The sequence below is a fragment of the Rhinolophus sinicus genome, chromosome 12 (assembly GCF_057876585.1).
Source record: "Rhinolophus sinicus isolate RSI-liver-muscle chromosome 12, RSI-T2T, whole genome shotgun sequence".
Lineage (NCBI taxonomy): Eukaryota > Metazoa > Chordata > Mammalia > Chiroptera > Rhinolophidae > Rhinolophus > Rhinolophus sinicus.
Window position 1 is genome coordinate 37,158,881 of NC_142512.1, and position 19,614 is coordinate 37,178,494.

The 19,614-nt window shown below is 33.1% G+C and overlaps 1 protein-coding gene across 1 annotated transcript in view; it reads left to right on the plus strand.

Annotated features, from left to right (window-relative positions):
• The window catches only part of SKAP1 (src kinase associated phosphoprotein 1), a 269,771-nt gene that overhangs the window by 72,982 nt on the left and 177,175 nt on the right, over nt 1–19,614 (plus strand). The window contains exon 4 of the mRNA XM_019740642.3: nt 5,205–5,318. Within this exon, the coding sequence (XP_019596201.3) occupies nt 5,205–5,318 (114 nt within the window). The remainder of the gene's footprint in view (nt 1–5,204; nt 5,319–19,614) is intronic.

Consider the following 19,614-nt stretch of genomic DNA (forward strand, 5'->3'; position numbering starts at 1 on the left):
ACTGCATCGTAAAGGACCATTTTCTTGAAGGAGAGGGAAAAAGAACTTTTCATTTGGCTTCCACAGCATCTGCCTGTCCAACCCACCACAGACAGATGTAGCTCATTTTGGAAGTATTATTACGCTATGATGCCCTTTTGGTTATTGCAGTCACAGGTGTTGTAGTGATTGTGCTGTAAGTGTCTGCTCAATTTGGTTCCATTTCTGGTTATTTAGACTACGCTACACATAAAGGTTCTTAAGAAGTCTGTTATTCTTAACATGATTATACAACTAGTAAACAGTATTCTAAGTTAAAAAAAACTTAGTTTTAGGCTCAATATATTTCTTGTACATTCAAGAGCAACTTTTTCAAAGTATGATAAATGGAAATTTTCTTTACCTGGCCCATCATTTGTTCTGTAGGCTTAATGGCATTCAGTACTATTACATTCACTGCCAGGGCCTTGGGGGTAAAAAAGAATATTTATACATTGAGTTATGGCTAGATGTAGGAGGGAAAAAAAGAGATGGGCAGGAAGTCAGACTGTTTCGAACAGAGAAGAATTTGAGACCTTCACTACATATGGATTAATCACGAGAACTAACCACGCAAATCCAAATGGGTATTTAGAAACCAGTGAAGCCTCTAAGATGCTCTGTGGGAAACATCATACATTTTCTAATGCATGAGTATGTGCAAAAGGGTATGTAATTTATAATGGAAGGGTTGACAGAACTTGAGCTTAGGTATTGCAAATGTGCTCCATAATATATTTACATGTTAGTAACACTTCACATATATGGGTACATGTGTAGCCAACATATGTCTTTAGTTGGTGTTCTTTTTAAAAACTTAGGTGAATGGTTGCAATAAGAAATAATAAGCTGCAGTTTTGCTAATCTTACCATAGCTCAGCTTTGGTAACTGCATTACTGTTAAATTGGTCCATGAAAATTTGGCAATATTAATACTATCAAGCATGAAAACTAACTGGATTTGGATCAGGGACCTTTACTTATAGCATTTTATTTAGGATTTATTATTTTAAAGTAGGAGCTTATGTCTCATGGGTTTTTAAATATTAAATAGAGTCAGAAGTCATGTGTTTCCTTCTAACAGCAACAATGAAAACAAAACCCCCAAAATTGCGGACAATTTTACATTAACTTCAATTTCCTTATATTACCCAAAGATACTTGATGAAGTTATAGCAAACCCTATAAAAGTTTGAACCATACCATATAAACAGTTGGTTGTGGATGTGAATAAATCCTTCATAATATAGCTCACAATTAATTAGAAGAGAAGTAAAAGACAATGACTTTATATTAACGTGAAAAAACATTGAGCCTTTACATATCAAATAAGCAAACGTATATTTATGTTATCTGTTATTTGTTATTCTCATGTTATTTTTATGTTTTCTGTCTTTTTTCATTTCCTTCTCATTGCTTTGGTAAAACTGTCATTATGGCCTATTTTTGTCCCTTAGTGGTACCTGCAAGTTCAGGATCAGATGGGTTTGCTATGAGTCAAAATAGTTACAAGGGGAACATCATCATGGTTCATTTTTTTCCTCCTGTTTTATTTGGAATTGAATTAGGAAATGAAAGTTTTTAGCAGTTTAATTTACTTCTCCATAAAGTTTATGGAGCAGCAACAGCTGGTTGAATCCATGGCAGAAAAAGCCAACCTTTACTGGCCAAGCTATTGTTTTAGAATTAAGGGGGAAAACTCATTAACTGTTAATGAAAACACAGGGAATAAAAACAAATAGCACAGAAACCAAGGCAAATAATTACCTTACACCTGACACAAAGCTGCTTTATCTTTCTGCTCCAACCCTCAGAAATTCCCAACTTATCACTCTGCAGAGCATGAATGAAATTGAGTTTGACTCTCAGGAAAGAACAATAGAGAAATATCCCCCTTATAGGCCCCTCAGCACAATACTCGGTGGAGAACCTGACATTGAATATACTAAGGAGTGTATCTAGCGCCCAATTCTTATGACACTTAGGATACAGGAGCAAATTACCAGCTAATAGCAGGTGAACCCTTGATATAGTTCCCCCAGATCTTGTTTAGAAATACAAAGAGAAGGGACTGGAGGCAGTGGATGTGATTAATGGAGATATTGTGTGTTAGAATATATATCTGTATAGAAATATATTGATTCTGAGCGAGTTACAATGGGAAAGTGTGTCTCTAGTGGCAAGGGTTCTTGCTTGTGAGAACGCCACTCTAAGTAGATGGAGTTCTGAGCCCTAATTGTAGAGCTGCTGAGTGGAAATGTCTGTCACTATAGTTTGTGATCATTTATGTCTGATCCCACTGGAATATAGTACTAGCCACTTGGAACTGCAACTGTCAGAGCTGTAGATGAATCCAGAGATCACTTGTGGTTATATTTTAAGGAAAACTGATGTTCTTCTAAACTTAAACAATTCCAAAATGACCACAGTAATTGCTGTAATACTTCTTCTATAAAATTTTTCACCCATGCATCTTGAGTAGTTGTAATCATTTTAATTACACGGGAGTGTCTATTTATATAGTGTTAAAGCCTTTTTTTGTTGTGTGCCCAAGGGAGTTGGGCAACTTGATATGACATTAAAAACACTTATAGCAACATTTCCATCATCAGGAGCTAATTATGCTTGGATGTAAAACATATTTTCAAATGTTTCTTCCTCAACCATTTTTAGTACTGACCTCAGCTCTATTTTTGCTGCATTGAGTTGTGTATCTTTGTTGTTAATATGCTTTATGGAGGCATGGTCTTGTATTTGGCTGTGAAAAGCCCACCTTGAGTAATTATTAGGTTGGTGCAAAAGTAATTGCTGTTTAAGAGGTTAAAAATAGTTGCAAAAACCGCAATTACTTTTGCACCAATGTAACATGTTCAGAAACGATAGGAATCATGTGGAAGTGACTTTTCCATCTGAAGTTAGTAAATCAAATGTCAAATCCAGGCAGGTATTTTGGGTGAGACTTTAAAAATGGAAGCTTTCAATGCAATTGGAGTAGATCCTGGAACAGAAAAAGGGCATTAGCAGAAAAACGGGAAATTCAAATAAAATCTGTAGTTTAGTTAACAATGATGTACCAATGTGAATTGCTTGGATCTGATAGATACACCCTAGTTATGTATGATGTTGACATTGAGGGAAACTGGATGAAGAGTGTACAGGAACTCTCTGTACTATCTTTGAAATACTTATAATACAAGTAAACCTAAAATTATTCCAAAATAAAAAGTTCATTTAAAAAACACACACAACTAAGCGAAGCAAAGTTTGTCCTGATCTCCTTATTAAAAAGGAAGAAGAAGAAGAAGAAGCCTGGGATGCTAGAATGTGTAAGAGTAGATTTGTCAAAATTCTGAAGCAAGCAGAAAACTGTGAGTCTAGAATGATAGTTGATAAATAATGTTCAGTAAATCCTAAATACTGTTGAGTATATCCTACAAATGTTAAGATTTGTATGGGAACCCAAACTACTTCTTTTTCTACTTTTTTTTAATAAATGGATTTTGATTTGGCTCAAAATTTTTAGTATATGTGCTGCCGAAGCGAGCACTACTCAAAATTTTTAAATTGCTTTAATTTCACAGCTCACTTTCAGGTTACCTGGCAGGCAGTCCATTTAGATCGTGTTGATAACATAATTTCAGTGGATTTGCTGTGATGCGAAGTTTAAATACTTTAACCCTCAGTCCAGTATTTGAGAATTTTTCTGGTAATAATGGAAATTTCACAGTGATACTTTAAGCATAACTATAAGCTTTGTATCTTGATCATTAACCTAATAAAGAGAACATTTCTTCTGCCTCAGGCCAGTGACTATTAAATGAAGGTTTGTTTGTTTTTTTTGTTTTTTGGGTTTTTTTTTTTTTTTTTACTTTTCTTCTCCACAATAAACTGCACAGTTTATTTCTAAAGTTCTGTATCTGTAGGTGTCCAACTGAGTTATGGACATCCACTTACCACTGATAGTAGAAGAGTGTAAATATGATTATCTAATTTGTAGAGAGAAGGCTACAGCCATTCTCTTTTTATCATTTTATATCCTCCCTATCCTTCTAGTTTAATTGTAGGGAATAAACCTTTAAAGTGAGGCAATACAGATTCTATGTAGGTTGTTTGGTTTCACTACTCCCTAGTTGAAATCCAGGGCCAAAATTCTATAGTGTTTACTGAGATTTAGCATTGGTGATTTCCTTTGGAAATTAGTATTTGAGATAATACTAAATTCAGTTGCAAGTCCCCTTTTCATGTCTGTGAAATGAACTGAGCAGCTGTTGGTGCCCTTTTATCAGCAAACTGTACCTCTGTTTGGGGGATTTTAAGGCAAGCCATTTGCAATGCAGACCCTTTTTTTTCCGGTTTCTGAATGAGCTAACATCTTCCGTCTGAACCTCTTAAAGTATCATAATAGCATGGGCCACTTCTACAAAATATAATCCAATGTATGTTGTTGAAAACACCCAGAAGAGATTAGCATTGTTTCAATTGCATAATTCAGTATTGTATATATATTACCTTTCATCAAAGCCATTTTACAGAACAAATATTACCTTCTTAGGGCTTTTAGAATTCCTAAGAGGTTGATTGCATAGGCTATGAACTAGAATTATAAAGAGAGAACTTCCTTCAGATTGCAAAACAAGTAGTGATTGAAATTGGAATAGAATCTAGCAAAGTCCGGGTTCTCTCTATTTTTACTTCTCTTATTTTTCAGAACAGGAAAGAATATTGATCTTGTTACATTATATTATGTATAGTAGGTTAACCCTTTGTGTAATTTAGTCTATTTCATTTGGAAATGTATTTTAAAAAGAGAGAGAGAGAAAAAGAGGCATTCAGGGTAAAGGTCATAATTAATGGAGATGTATATATGAATATATATATTTATCTACTATGTTTTCACTTTAAGTGTGATGGAGAAGTTTCTCTCTGGTGACAAGAGTTCTCCCTACTCTAACCTAACAGTGTCTAAGTTCTAGTTTAGAGAGTGAGTTGAACGGAAAATTTCCCATTCAGGTAAATTAGTTTTTGAATTTCTTTATCTGTTTCTCATATGTTAATGGCAATAGCCATATCCATCAAATAAAAGCTGTATCTTTGTGTGTGTGTGCAAATACCAGAATAAATATACAAACACCTTTATAAAGATGCCCAAAGTATGACCTTATTTTCTTTCTGTTTTTGTCCCACAGGGGGAGACCAAGCTGAAAATTACCTTGGACAGGACAGCTCCGATGATAATCACAGTGTAACTCAGGGCCCACTCACATCAGATGCACCTTTTTTGTCAGATTATCAGGATGAAGGTAAGTGTCATCTTTCTGGGTTTTGGATCATCATATTTGTTACTTTTTGTTTTGGTGTCATTGCCCTTTGTCGTTTTAATCAAGCAGCCTTCAGTGGGTTCTCTGGATTGGCGATCACTAGTTTGCAAAGAATAACTATTTGTTTCATGGTGGTGGTGATCCTCTTGGGGAATTCAATACTTCTGAAGTTAATGTATTTAGGAAAACACTCATTCCATATTGGAGCAGGAAGACATCATTGTCGATCTTTTTCTAAGAACTGTAACTCAAAAGCTAAGGGTGCATTTTAAGATTGTAGGGCCCAACTTACCATTCTTTCAGAATTCTTAGCTTCACTGAATTGCATGAGAATTAGAGCTTTCATTTAATGATTATTGGATTATTGATTTATTGTGGATTATTTGAAATTTTTGTGAGTTCGTCGTATGACTATCATTTTTACCCATGCTTTTCACATACCCCTGACCATAATTGGTGTTGTTTAAGGAGAAGCTGCAAGAACCACATTACAAATTTTCCTGGAACATCAATTTTACTAGAAGATTTGGGAATGGGAGGAGTCAAATAATTCAGCTGTTATAAATATTATTTTTGTATTAAAAACACATTGGTATGTAATAGGGTGGTATGCAAAATATACATGAATTTTTAAGATACTTGAATATAAAAATTTTGGCCTGGTGGCTGCCAGTTTCTGGCTCAGACTCAGATATCCCAAGGGTGGGGATATCTGTGCCTCTTCTGGCATCTGGCCACTTGAACAGAAGGTTTGATCATCACTGATGCACATGGTTATCTTATCAAAGTCTCTCTTGTGCCTTCGCAGTGGGGGAAGAAGGTAGAGATGCTACTAAAGTGAATATTAAATTGGAAGCATGTTATTCACTTAGGGATTGGGAGTAAAGTTGGTAGATTATTCCTTATTTCTCTTTATTAGTCTGTAAGCTTTGGATTTAGTTTTCTTCCCAATTTCCCTATGACTTTGGCATTATCCAAGAGTGTTTAATCCCTATATTCCCTTCTCTTTTTAATTTATCCATTCTTATTCCATTTAGCCCTTTTGGTGATTCATATTTTCTCCCTTTCATTGAATTGATAACCTCCACATCAGAACTATGGATTGAATCACACAGAAACATTTTATTTTGCTTGAGCTTTGTATACTAGTACAATTAGTAATATCCAAGTTTTAGAAATTGGGCCTTGTAATGTGAGATTTGTATATTGGTTCAGGTACTACACTAAACACATTGTTTGGATCGAGAGCTTAATAATTACATTAGTAGCTGATTAATAATTATAGAAAATTAACAGTGCAAAACATTTTAAAAAGCCTTTCATTTGTTTTTTTATTAATCCAATGCTTGACAGAATTAGAACAATAGTACCTCATTAATCCTTAAGTCACTTATTTGGTATTTCCAACTTTCCTAAACACAGCTGAGAACACAATAAGTAATCCAGAAAGACCTCTAAGTAGACATAGATGTTCCTAAGTCCTATGCTAATACTTAATGCACCTTATTCCTGGGAAAGCCCCTGAGGCCATCACTGGGGATTGCTAATCTTAAAAATTTCTAACCCTTATAGTGTTTTGATTTCTCAGCTCACAATAGAGTGAAGTATCAAATTAAAAGAAGTACTGTAAAGGCATCAACTGAGGTATAATCAAATAACACTGAGGTAAGAAACAGGAAAATAATTAAAAATTTATATAGAAAACAAAATCTATAAATAAAACAAAATTTATATAGGAACTCAAAAAACATAGCAGTCTGGGGCCATATTGTATTGTAAACAGAAATGGCCCAAACTTTCCCCTGAGTGCTTAATAAAGTAAAACGTTTTAGCTAACATTTATTGAGCACTTACTATGTGCCTTATATCTATGCTCTAAGCAGTTTGTATATATCATCATTTAATCCTCAGAACAGCCCTAGAAGTAGATATTAGGATAATCTTCATTTTACAGATAAGGAAACTGAGACCATGGGAAGTTAACTTATCTAAGATCCCATAGCAAGTAAGTAGTAGGGCCAGGATTTACACCTACACAGTCTGGATCTAGAACCTCTGCTCTTAACCACTTTACTATCCTTACCATTGTCCTTATCTGAGTTATCAAAAAAAAAAAAAATGGATTCATGTTTTAAACACTTTGGTTAAGACCATACAGATACACATTGTATGTTTAAAAATATTCTTAGTAAAAAGTTGAAATTAAAAAAAAAAAAAAAGTATTAAAAGAGGTAAATCTATTAGCTGGAAAATTCTAAAGTGGGAAATTTTGTTCTATAATCATTGCCTATAAGAGAGAAGTTAACCGTATTAGTAATATTAAATTCTTAATAGATTTTTATTTTTAGTTCTGGGCATAAAAGTTAAAAGAATTCCCAAAGTGGCACTATCGATGGTAGAGGTAAAAATAGATGTGTTTGTGTGTTAAAAATTGATTGTAGGATAATGAGATAATGTTTAAATATGAATTTCTGCAAGCGTTGAATCTAGCATGTGCCTGAGTGCCTGCTGTATAATGAACACAGTGAATGTTTGTAGCCTTCCCCTGAAAAAAAGAAAATACACACACACACACACACGTATTCTGTGAAATTAAAGAGAAGGTTAGAAAGATATTAAAATTTTAAGTAAACTTTATAGCCTGCTTAACTAGATTTTACCATTATAGAGAACAGTAACACTGATACACTACTTAGTCATTATTTTAACAAATACTTATTTAGAGATTAGAAGGTAACAGCAAGGCACTGTGCTACGCTGTAAGTGAAATACGCAGTAAAGGTCAGGCACAGTCCCTGCCCTCATGGAGCTTATCATCTCATTGGGAAAATACACTATTAATAAGTAGACAAATAAATATAAAGTCAGTGTCTTCAGATGCTGGTGAGATTGCTAAAGCCATCCTTTAGTAAGAAAATATATTCTTTAACCTTCTTTGTAGTGATATGATTTTAGGCTTTTGGAATTTTATCTTTATTAGATAATGAAAGGTCACGGTTCAAATATTTCAGCTTTGTTGCCTTCCACCTCCAGCCAGCGCAGTGTCCTAAACGTACAATTATAAAAGGACACATGTCTGAGCCATCCACCCGTAACTTCAGCGATGAGAAGCAATAACCATGGTGCGTGTCGTGTTTGGGACATGCTTTTGTGAAAACTGCAAAGAGATCTAGAGGAATATAGAAACCTGGCCAGGTGCACAGCAAAAAGGAAAACCAAGGTTACAGGGTAAACCATGCATAAAAACATGTTGCTACCTCGTCACAATTCCTTCTCCCTTTCCTTTCTAAATGCCCTCAATCTGAGAATGGCAGGAGAGATACACACAAACAAACGCAAAGCCCCACTGCTGGGAATGAAAACTTGCTGACAAGTTACTACATTTAGATTTCTAAACCTAGGGAGGCACAGTTTCTACCATAGTGAAGGACAAAAATTTAGTGTGAAATGCTGAACACAGTAACTTTACAGGAGTCAGCCAACTACGAAGCTCAAGATCTGATTGCTTTCATTGTCCAAAATATACAATGGATTTTAATGTGTCTATCGTATTTTATTAGTATAATGAAGCACCTCTATGTACGTATACATACATTTTTTTTAAAGATGTATTGGGGAAAGTGATCATTCTATAAACAGGGTATAGTGACTCCTTCTGGAAGAAAAAGAAAAAATAAGATTATTTCATAGGAGATGAAACCTAAAATCTATAATAATGTATTATTTATTATGTACTATGTATTATTACATTCTAATTAAAGAAAAGGGCATGAATAGGTATTGGACAGATATATCTGGGAAGAAGTGAGAAATAATGTTTTTAGAGCTAATTTTCATATCTGGATGTTGAAGGTTAGAAAAGGTTCTTATTCTCCAGCAAAATGAAAACTAGAATTGGAAAAGAAAAGACCTGCGCCATCTTTGGAGATGAATAATAATGAATAAGTGAAGAGCCTATTATTGATCAATTTATTATATGCTACTTGATTTAAAAGAAATTGTAGACCTGTTAAAGTACCAATAGTGGCCATTTTTGACTCCATGTCTTTTCTGAAAGGTACATTAAAAAGCACATAGAATATTTTTAAAATAAAGAGAATCCGTTTTTTATGGCTTTATTTTTAACACTTTTCTTTTTTTTACATGTCTCTGCTTTCATTTGGTTCTGAAATAGAAATCAGTTTTGGATTTAATACTGTGAATAACAATAGACTAGCTTTTTATCATTGTGTGTTTTAGTTCTATAATAACAATAGGAAGAAGATATTATTTTAATATCTTTTCTAATGGGATGTAGAATATATTTTTAACAAAACTATTTTAACAAAACTATTGTGAAATAAAAATGAAGGTTTAATTTATTGATTAGATTTTTATGGCCAGAATTCACATTTGTCTTAAGTTTCATTGTACCAAAGTTAGAATCATGGAATCTGGGAGTTGGAAGGGATAATCGTCATCTAGTAACAGGAACCATTTATTGAGCACTTACTATGCTGTACTAAATGATTTTTGAGGATTATCTCATTTAATTCTTAAACCAGCTCGGAGAGGAAGGTATCATTATTCCCATTTTACAGATAAAGAAACTGAGATTTAAAGACATTCAGTGACTTGGCCCAGGATGACATATCTAATCCGTGAAGGTTGAATTCCAATAGATTCCAAAGCTATTGCTTTGAAGAAAATTTTTTTATTAGTTTCAAGTTTACAAAACAATGTAATAGTTAGACATTGACACCCCTCACAAAGTGATCACTCCCCCAATCTACTAACCCTCTGACATCATATACAGTTGTTACAGTACCATTGATTATGTTCCCTATGCTGTACTCCACATCCCATGACTCTCTCTCTGTATATGTTATAGTTGCCATTCATTATTATTCTCCTTTAGCTTCAGGTGTAGAGCCCAGTGGTTAGGCATCTAACACACTCTATGAAGTGATTCCCCTGATAAGTCTAGTACCCATCTGGCACCCTACATACTGCTTTTGAAGAATTCTGATTAGCTGGATATTTGTCCTCTGAAACACCCACCCTTATGGACTTTACATTTCATTCTCCTTAGGGCTTTTACGTATTCCACTGAATATAATGTTCATTTAAAAAGTAAATGTATTCAAAGCTAAAAATTATCCTCTAAATACTACTTTAACTGCATCCTATAAAATTTGATATGTACTACTTTTATTATAATTCATAATTGCATTTTAAGTATTTTGTAATTTGTTTTATGATATCCTTTTTAACCTATGGGTTATTTAGAAACATTTTTGTATGTGTTGTTTTCTCCCCTGGTTTTTGTTTTTAATTTGTTTTGTTTTAGTTTCTAGGGATTTTTAAACCTGCTTTTTAATTTTGAATTATAATTTTATTACATTATAGTCTAAGAACATAGTCTATATAATTTAGAGGCTTTGAACTTTATTGAGACTTCTTTTGTGGCCTAGTAATTATCAGTTTATGCTTATGGGCTGTGTATGCTCCTGAAGTAGTTATTGAATACACTCTTACTATTTTTATACTTGTAAATAGTATTCTTCAAACTTTTATATCCTAGCTTTTCTTTTATCTTCTGAAAGGACTGTGTTAAAATCTCCAATTAGAATGGTAGATTTATCAATTTTTCTGTGTTTTGTTTTTCACTTTCAAGGTCATGTTATTAGATACTCACAAGGAACTCCAATTGTTTAAAAAGGTTTCCGCTTACTGAGTTGGAATCCTATGCCTAGAGCTTCCACTTATTAAGTTAGTTTTGCTATCAAAGTATCCTTATAGCACCTCCTGATAGGCTTTATACTCAATGAATATTTAAAAATGTTGTTCACAAACCAGTTTGAGACCCCTGTTGCTGTGAGTTGTGTATAAGGCTTGATTTTAGTGTATAAATTCTATTGTTTCACAGAATAAATAAACCACACTTCTTACCAATGTTCACAATCCTACTGACAACTTTGGTTGACCATGTGCATATTTTAGGGCTGCTTTACTTGGAATGTTAAAGGTACCTATTGCAGGCTCAGTCATTGGTACCCTGGTAGGTTAAACAAGTTAATGACCTAAAAGCAGTGTCATTTGCTTCCTTCTCACTGATGGAGTCAAGCCCATTACTTTCTTCGTGTGTATTTTTTTTAATGACATAAACTATGTGAACATATTTAGAGCTTTTAGTTCCTTTTTATTCTATGATATGAAGCTAATGAAAAGTGACTCAAGATAGTTTCTCTCTGTATATAAATATGTAAATAAACATGTGCATACATACATACATTCAAACAAGCATTTATTTCATTTTCTTTTTATTCTTCAGACAGTTGCTTTCATCTTTGTTGCTCACAGGTATATTTTTCTTGTAAAGGCACATGACTTCTGTCAACCCTAATGGAAGTTATATGTGTGTATTTAGAGTGCACATTGTGAAAGAACAAAAAACTTGTTTCCATGTCTGTGTTTTGGGGGCCAACGCATGAATTCTACTGTGAAACACATACTTTCATGAGCCTGGTGGGTTTCTGAACATGTTTCTATTGGCTTCAGGTGAGTCCATCAGATTTCAGATCATTGTGAGAAATTAAGGACTCGATGTTAACTGTGATAAGGGTAAGTAAGCTGTCACTCAGGATTGCAGTGGCCTCCTTCATGAAGATAAATGTCTTATTAGATCGAAGACATCATGTCGTTTATATAGTCTGGTATAAATCACAGATGAAGATGACAAACTGGGTTTCAAAGTCGACAGTAATTTATATAACTTAAACAAATGATTACCAAGGATTATACATGTTTCGTGAAGAATAAAAAAACAATAACAATTATCTGTCTATGAACTACCCATTTTTCATTCTTCAGCCCAGCATGTTGGGCTGTTGGTGCGTGTTTAGATGCTAACCTTCCGTCCAGTGCCCAGTAAAGCACTCTCACATGTGTTGATGGCTGGATATCTTCCATAATGCTTCTTTCGCTAGAACAAATTCCTTGCGAATTTAACCCAAGTTTTCACATAGAATCATGCCATTTTAGAGCTGGAAGAGACTTGGTGATCACCTAATCTAATCTCTGTTTTACCAAGAGGAAACTGAATTTTAGAGGCTAAGTACTTAGGTCCTATGACTAGCAAGACACAGCCAGTATGGAAACCAGGACCACCTCCCGAGGAGTGGCTTCTCCCAGCTAACACTGTACCTGTCCTCACCTGCATGATCTCAGTATGCTTTTCAGTGCAGACCCAAAAGCCTTGTAGGAGGCTTGATCGTGGCTTGTAACCTATTTCTCAAAAGTTTCAGTCAAGTTCTTCAAACACGTGTCTCTCTGGCCTATGTATGCTCTTACCCTCTTCCTAGAATGACTTGGGAGCAGTACATTTTATAGATAATTTCAAAGGGCTCCATAAATGCTAACAATTATAATTATGAATCACATAAACTAAGTCCCAGAATTGATTTGATATAGAACTAATTAGTTACCTTTTTTGGCCTTTTTGTCTATGTTATAGATTTTAATACGCTACCAATGAAGAGTTAGTTATTGAATATCTATATTGAATGCCTTTATTCAATCATGAGTTTAGAGGCTGTTTGAAGGATATAAAGAGAAATAAGGTGTGATTCCTTTCCTTAGTGAGTAAATAATCTTAGTGTGAAGATTATACACTCCCACAACAAAGTACATGGTGTATAATCAAGGGCTGATTACCACGGACAGAGTTTGCAAAAAAAAAAAAAAAAAAGCCAGTTGGTTGGATTTTTGCAGCAGTTTGGAAGAAACTCAAGATAATATTTGGCCTGCGCTGTGGTCAAAGTGTTTTTAGAAGTCTTTTCTAGACTGGGAGTATGAGCAAAAAGTCCATTCTTTGAAAGGTCAAACATTTATTAGGCTTCTACTACAATTAGAAGTAAAATAACTGGCGGTTTTTAAGTGTAGATAGTTGATTTTTAAGTGAGTGACTTGGCAGATGAGATTAAGCTTCTTCATACTGCCTTGAGTATTTTTTGTTTCTCTTTAAATTCTAAACTAGTGAACAAATTTAATGGGAATGTGCAGTTCTAGGATAAGATTATTGAAGGTGTGAATGTGGTCATCACAGTGGTGATAAAATGATATGCAATGTTTTGGTTGCTAATGTAATATATTTATCTGATTGGTATATAAATAAATCAGAGGTGGGGAAGAGTTATAAATCTTTATTAGAAAATCTTATATACTGTGTTTAATTACCTTGTTCTAAGAGTCTACAAATGCATTTTAATTAGGCATAGCATCTGCCTGATAGATGAACACTAAATTACCTGAGGGTTAGCTACCTTACCTGGGCAATCATGTCTAAAGTTCTAGAGTTCTGGATTCTTAGGTATGATTTTGACCACCAGATCGTCCTTCCTTAAGGTCCAAAGCTGCTGACCATTTTTACCTCAAAGTTTAATAGTCACTTAAATATGAAAGAATTTCATTTAAGAATATTCAGGCCAAGTATATAGATACATATACTTAATTTATGTAAATGTGTATTTTATATAATTTAATATATATATATATATATATATATATATATATATATATATATATATATTTCCCCCCCAGCTTTTCATGCTTTGGTAATTGTTTTTTACTAGTCATAAATTCTTTTGGTCTGTCATAGAACTCTGACTTTTCAAATAAAAGGTAAATGTTAATAATGCTGTTTAAAATAATGCGGAAGCACCTGTTAATCTAGAATATTATGATCTACTAGGGAAAGATTGTTGAATTCAGAAACTATATTACACTTATGTTCTAAACTGCCTTTCTTACTTTGAGTGGCAGCCTTTTTTTTTTTAATATTGGGGCCTAAGTAGCTTAAGTCCAGATACACTTCTTATGGAAAAGAAAGATTTTACACAGTGGTTACTCTGCCTTGTAAAATTGGGATTTATAGGGGAGTTGTTCCTTCATGGAGAGATTTCTCTTATAGAAGCCTTATCAAATTTGCAGACCCATTTCTGTAAACTGTTAGGATATAGATTATATGGTATGGAATATTTTAATGGAATGATCCGAAAGATAAACATTATTGCTGTGGTGGTTAATTTTGTAATTATGTTATGTCATAATAATACTACAGATTGTAATTAACAAAACATGGGGTTAACTGGGTTCATGAGCTCTCTTCTGTCTATAAATGATCATATCATCCTTGAAAGACATTTATGAATGCCCAAGAACATAGTTGGGCCTAGAGATTGTCACAGCTTAGGGGAAAAAAATCACTTGAGTCATCTAATCTAGCCTTTCTAATGAATTCCCATCATTCTTACTAATATCTCACTTAATTAATTATCAAATATGGCAATTGTGCTTTGTACCTTCCTTTGCTGGACATCTTTCCCGCCCAACTATTATTACTAATTTATTCTTCATGTCTAACCTAAACTTTTCCTTCCTTAGTTTCAGGCCATTGCTCTTTTCTATACCATCTTCCGAGACTGAATAATTCCCCTAATTCATTTATATTGTTACCTTTAGAAGGTATTTAAAGACTGTGAACATTTATCCCCAGAGTCTTCACTTTCCCAAACTACATAAATTTCAGTTCTCTTAATCCTTACCTCACTCTGCCCCTGTCATACACTCCAATCCTTGGGTATTTTATAACCCTCCTTGATAGTTTCCATTCCAAGGGGAATCACCTAACCAAGAGAAGGGCCTTTTGGTGAGGAAAGGGCTAAGGTGTAAAATCTCATGTAAAGCATGAGAATATGCCTCAGTGTTTATTTGAGGTTGGCGTTGCTGATCATCTGGTGGGCACGCAGTGTAGTGCTTGCTTTGGCATATGTTGGGATATATGTGTATTTTAATGCCTTAATGTATTATGGCCTGTTGTAATTGAATGTCTATAAAGTAGCAGTTAAGAAGGTTTTATAGACCTTGGAAGAGATCAGAATTCTCTAGCCCCCTCTTGTGGTAAAATAAAATAATACTTTGGGGCTTTTCTGGATTGTTTCATTTTAGCTGAAGAGGAAGGCTAAGATATATAAGCTCTCAATGTGTGAGCATAGGAAAATGAATCCAAGAATTAAAAACTTATATGTATATATTTCCAAGCACACACACACTCATATCTTAGAAATTTGTTCTTTTATTTTATAATGTAATGTCCTAAAACCAAAAAAAATTTTACTTTCTTACAACCATCACTTTAGTATATTCTTATTACACAAATCAGGAGGAGGACAAATAAAATAAAACCATATCTGGAGGGTTTTATATTCCTAAATAGATAAATAAGGGAGGCTTGGATATGAATTTTAAAACAAATTTACAGGTACTTTTTTCTTTGCCATTATAAATGGATACGGTTAGCATTTCTAATAGATTTAAACAAATATTCTGTATCTCCAATAGCATATTAATTTTACCAGTTTTATAACTTATTATTGTAGCATTCCTCCTATGATGGATATATTTCAGATATTCATAGAGGTCTAATAAGTAGCAAACAGCTGAAGGGAAGACCGAACTGGCATGCAAATGTGTTCATGTGTATTCCTATGGAATAAATTTCTACAGGTAGCACAATATTGTTTGCTTTTCTAGGAAATCACTAGAAGTAATACTCTGTCTTGGAATAGTTGGTCTATAGAAAATGATCAATGAAGAGTTACTATGACTATGTCTTTTATGACAATACAGGAAGAGATTAAAATTAGACACTGTCCCTAAGTAGTTTTTTTTAAGCTACTAAAAAAACTTTAATAATGGTTAAGGTAGATTGCCTTTAGGCTCAAGTAACATTCGAATGAAAATATGGGGGCCTATTTAGCAGTTCTGAGAACTCTAGAAATAAACTTGAGACCATGGTTTTTAATAGTAATTTTTTTCCAAAAGGGAATATTGGACATTACACTAATTGAGGAATTGCAAAAGAAGAATGGCATAGACCTAACAGAACAAAATGAAAAAGGGTTGGTCACAGGTGAAATGAGTGAGAATATTGTAATGATTTTGATATTAAATAGAGAACTGGTCATTTTGACTGACTTTCTTTTTGTCTCCTACTTGAAGAGATAATTGTTTGTGTGTTTTTTAAAAAAAGGAAATTAATTCACATTATGTGCTTCTCCCTTAAGATATGTGAATAAAATTTTAATCTCAGCCATTTATTAATTTTTAGTATTGACATTCCTCTGAACATCTGAGAGTAAAATTTAACAAACCTAAAGGTGAAACCTCTTAATAACAAAGCATTTAGGGAGCTTCACAGGAATAGCCTAATTTTCACACTCTTTAAAAAACACTAATTTGACGTAACATTTTTAAGATTTATCTGTAATCATGTTAGGTGATCTTCTATACCCCGATTTCCTGATTTTGTCTGGTTTCTCAGGAAAATGCTGGATCTGATTTTTTTCATGATACAGACTAAACTGTGGACTTTCATAAAAACTTTGGAACTTTTTTTTATGAGTAAAGAGCAGCAAATGGCCCTTATTATACCTGTGCTATTTACTAAGATGTGTATTTCAGTTAGTTTGGTCAGCAAAAAATCGCGACTGCTCTTGGATACACATTGATTGATTTTGAATTAGGTATATGTATTTGCACATAGCTCTTTGAAATGTAGCTTTCTTACTTAGAGATATGTCTTTACTTGGCTATTGGGAAAATATTCATTTTAGAACAATTATTTATTAACCCCAATTTATTAATCAGTTTAAGTGTTTTTAGTCTTTATTTTAGCATTAAAATTAGGGAAATTAAAATAACCAATTTTTTGGATGATTATAGTTAATAACAGTATAACACAGAAATTGTTTGCAAACTTTGACTTTTGTAGCTAAAAGGAGGTATCAGAGAGTCTGTTGGAGCGCCATGTATTGTCAAAGTAAAGAGTAGAAGAGATTTCCCTAGGAAACTACATGTGAGTTCTTGTTAAGTGTCTAATTATAAATGATTTTTATTTTCTTCATCATATTACTGAAGCTGAAAGTGAGGCAGATTGGTTCTTTTTTCCTTGCTTTCTTGCTGTGTATGTGGACATGCCTTCAGCTGTGAAAAAAGAACCTTTCTGAATTTTCCTAAGGAACACCAGGTCAATTCAAGGAGCTCTTCATGTAGAATCTTTTGCATGTTTGCTTCTTGAAAAATAACACAGTTGTTTAAATTTGATAGTGTTATTTTTAAGTGTTTCCACCTTAATCTTGAATTCATCAAAAATTATCTTTTCATTTAGGATGAGACGCATTAAAAAGGAGTCAAACAGGAAAAACATTTCACTGCTTTTTAAAACTTGTTTAAATCCTACTTTTCAAAAAAGCAACTTCTCACACAATGGGATTTATGGATGATGTAATACAGAATTGTACACCTGAAATCTATGTAACTTTACTAACAGTTGTCACCCCAATAAACTAATTTTTTAAAAAAGCAACTTCTTACTGCTTTTATATTTGTTCTATGGATAAGTTATCAAATATTAATATAATTTAACTCTATATCAACTTTTTTTAAAGATATGTTTTATTTAGTGTTAGGAGACAGTACATATAGTTTGTCTTACCAATGGAAAATCATTTTTCAGCTACATAAGAAGTTCCAGCTTTATCTAATTGAGAGAGTAAAATACATACATGAATGACTTTGCATATTTAGTGCAAAGAAATTTAGAACAAATGTTGGGAAAGTTGATATTAATTCTAGTTCAGTTAGGAAAGCTATGTTACTCCATTAAATAGATCTAGCAATAATAAATGGGAACTTTTGAGGGCACATAAATTTATGAACTTTTAGGATGTTTATTTTTTATATCTGATGGTGACCTTGCTTCAGCATTTGTATTGTTTCTTCTGTTCTTTTTGATTATTTATTTGTTTAAGAATTTAGTTAAGGGGAAATCGTTGGAATTGCATAAGTGGTGATATGGTAAATTCTTACAGTTGAGTTAGTATTTAGGGCACATTTTACAGTTCACTTATGATTGTTACAGTGTGATATACTGTGTATTGCAGTTATAATTGTTACAGTATGAATCACTGTACAGAACTTACAGAGATCCTAGCACTGCAGAAGCCAGACCTAGGTAAAAAGTTTCACAACTTTAAGTTTACTTTTCCCATATAGAGTAGGCAAAAATTGAGTTTTTTTCTGATTTAGTTATAATGTTCCTTAAACTCTTACCCAAGTTATCACTCACAATTCTAACATACTCTGTTTTTCAGTCCAAGTGATATAAGAGCATGCTGGGTATGATTTTCAATATATGGCAAAGGTGTAAAATTAAGAAAAGATTTCCATGAAATTTTTTGCACACTCTGCTAAATGAATTATTGAAATTCCAATAAAGAAACTTTTTAAAAACCTAAAAAGCAGTGTAGGTTTTATTTTTCCCTCAATCCTTTCACTTCTCATAAATGTCTCCATGAAAGCTATATCTGCAGGGTTAGAAAAGAATATATCCTAAAATATTAACGTGATCAGGAAGATTTTAAAACGTGGCATCTCATTGTGAGATATTGACTAAGGTGGGCTGGCAGGTTTACAGACCTGGCAGATACAGCAAGTTTGCAGTAAATCCATGTGGTAAAAAAATCCCTGAGAAGTTTTTGATTAAGAAACTTTTACTATCCTTTTAAAATGAAATATGCTGGTCATTTTTTAAATGATAAAAGCAGATACTTTATGTTGTTGTCTGAGTCAGATTTTGAAATATATTTTAATGTGTTTGTTATAGGAAATTTCCTGGACTTCTAAGATGTGAACTTAAATTATCAGTCCCATAGTCCAGCACATCCAGAGAACATGTAGAAAGTAATAATAATAATAAGCCTATTCAGCAAAAATAAGAATTAAAATTTACATCTAAAGCCAGAAAACCTTCATTCAGAGAAGAGTTAATATTGTTTCTTTTATAAATGTTATCAGTTATTTAAGCTGTAATAATATAATAAACTTCTGAGTGGTATAATTAAAGAAAGAAACTTTTTTTAAATAGCAAACATAATTTTAAAAAATATTTGTAGATTTTTAAAAGCAAATTAAAATTATGAGGTGGTTTTTAAAAATGCCTTATAGATTACATTTCCACTTAGAGTTACATAGTAAGATGAAGTGATTAATTTAAAGCAATATGAAGAAACTGAGAGTGCTAAACAATTTTATTGAGAAGATGAATTTAGAAATAATGTTCTACATAGAAGTTCACAATTAAAATTTATAACTTATTGAGAAGTAAATTTCAAAGATAGAGCCTGTCCCTTCAAAAAGCCACATACTCAATGAATATATTATCACCTTCGTTAGATGT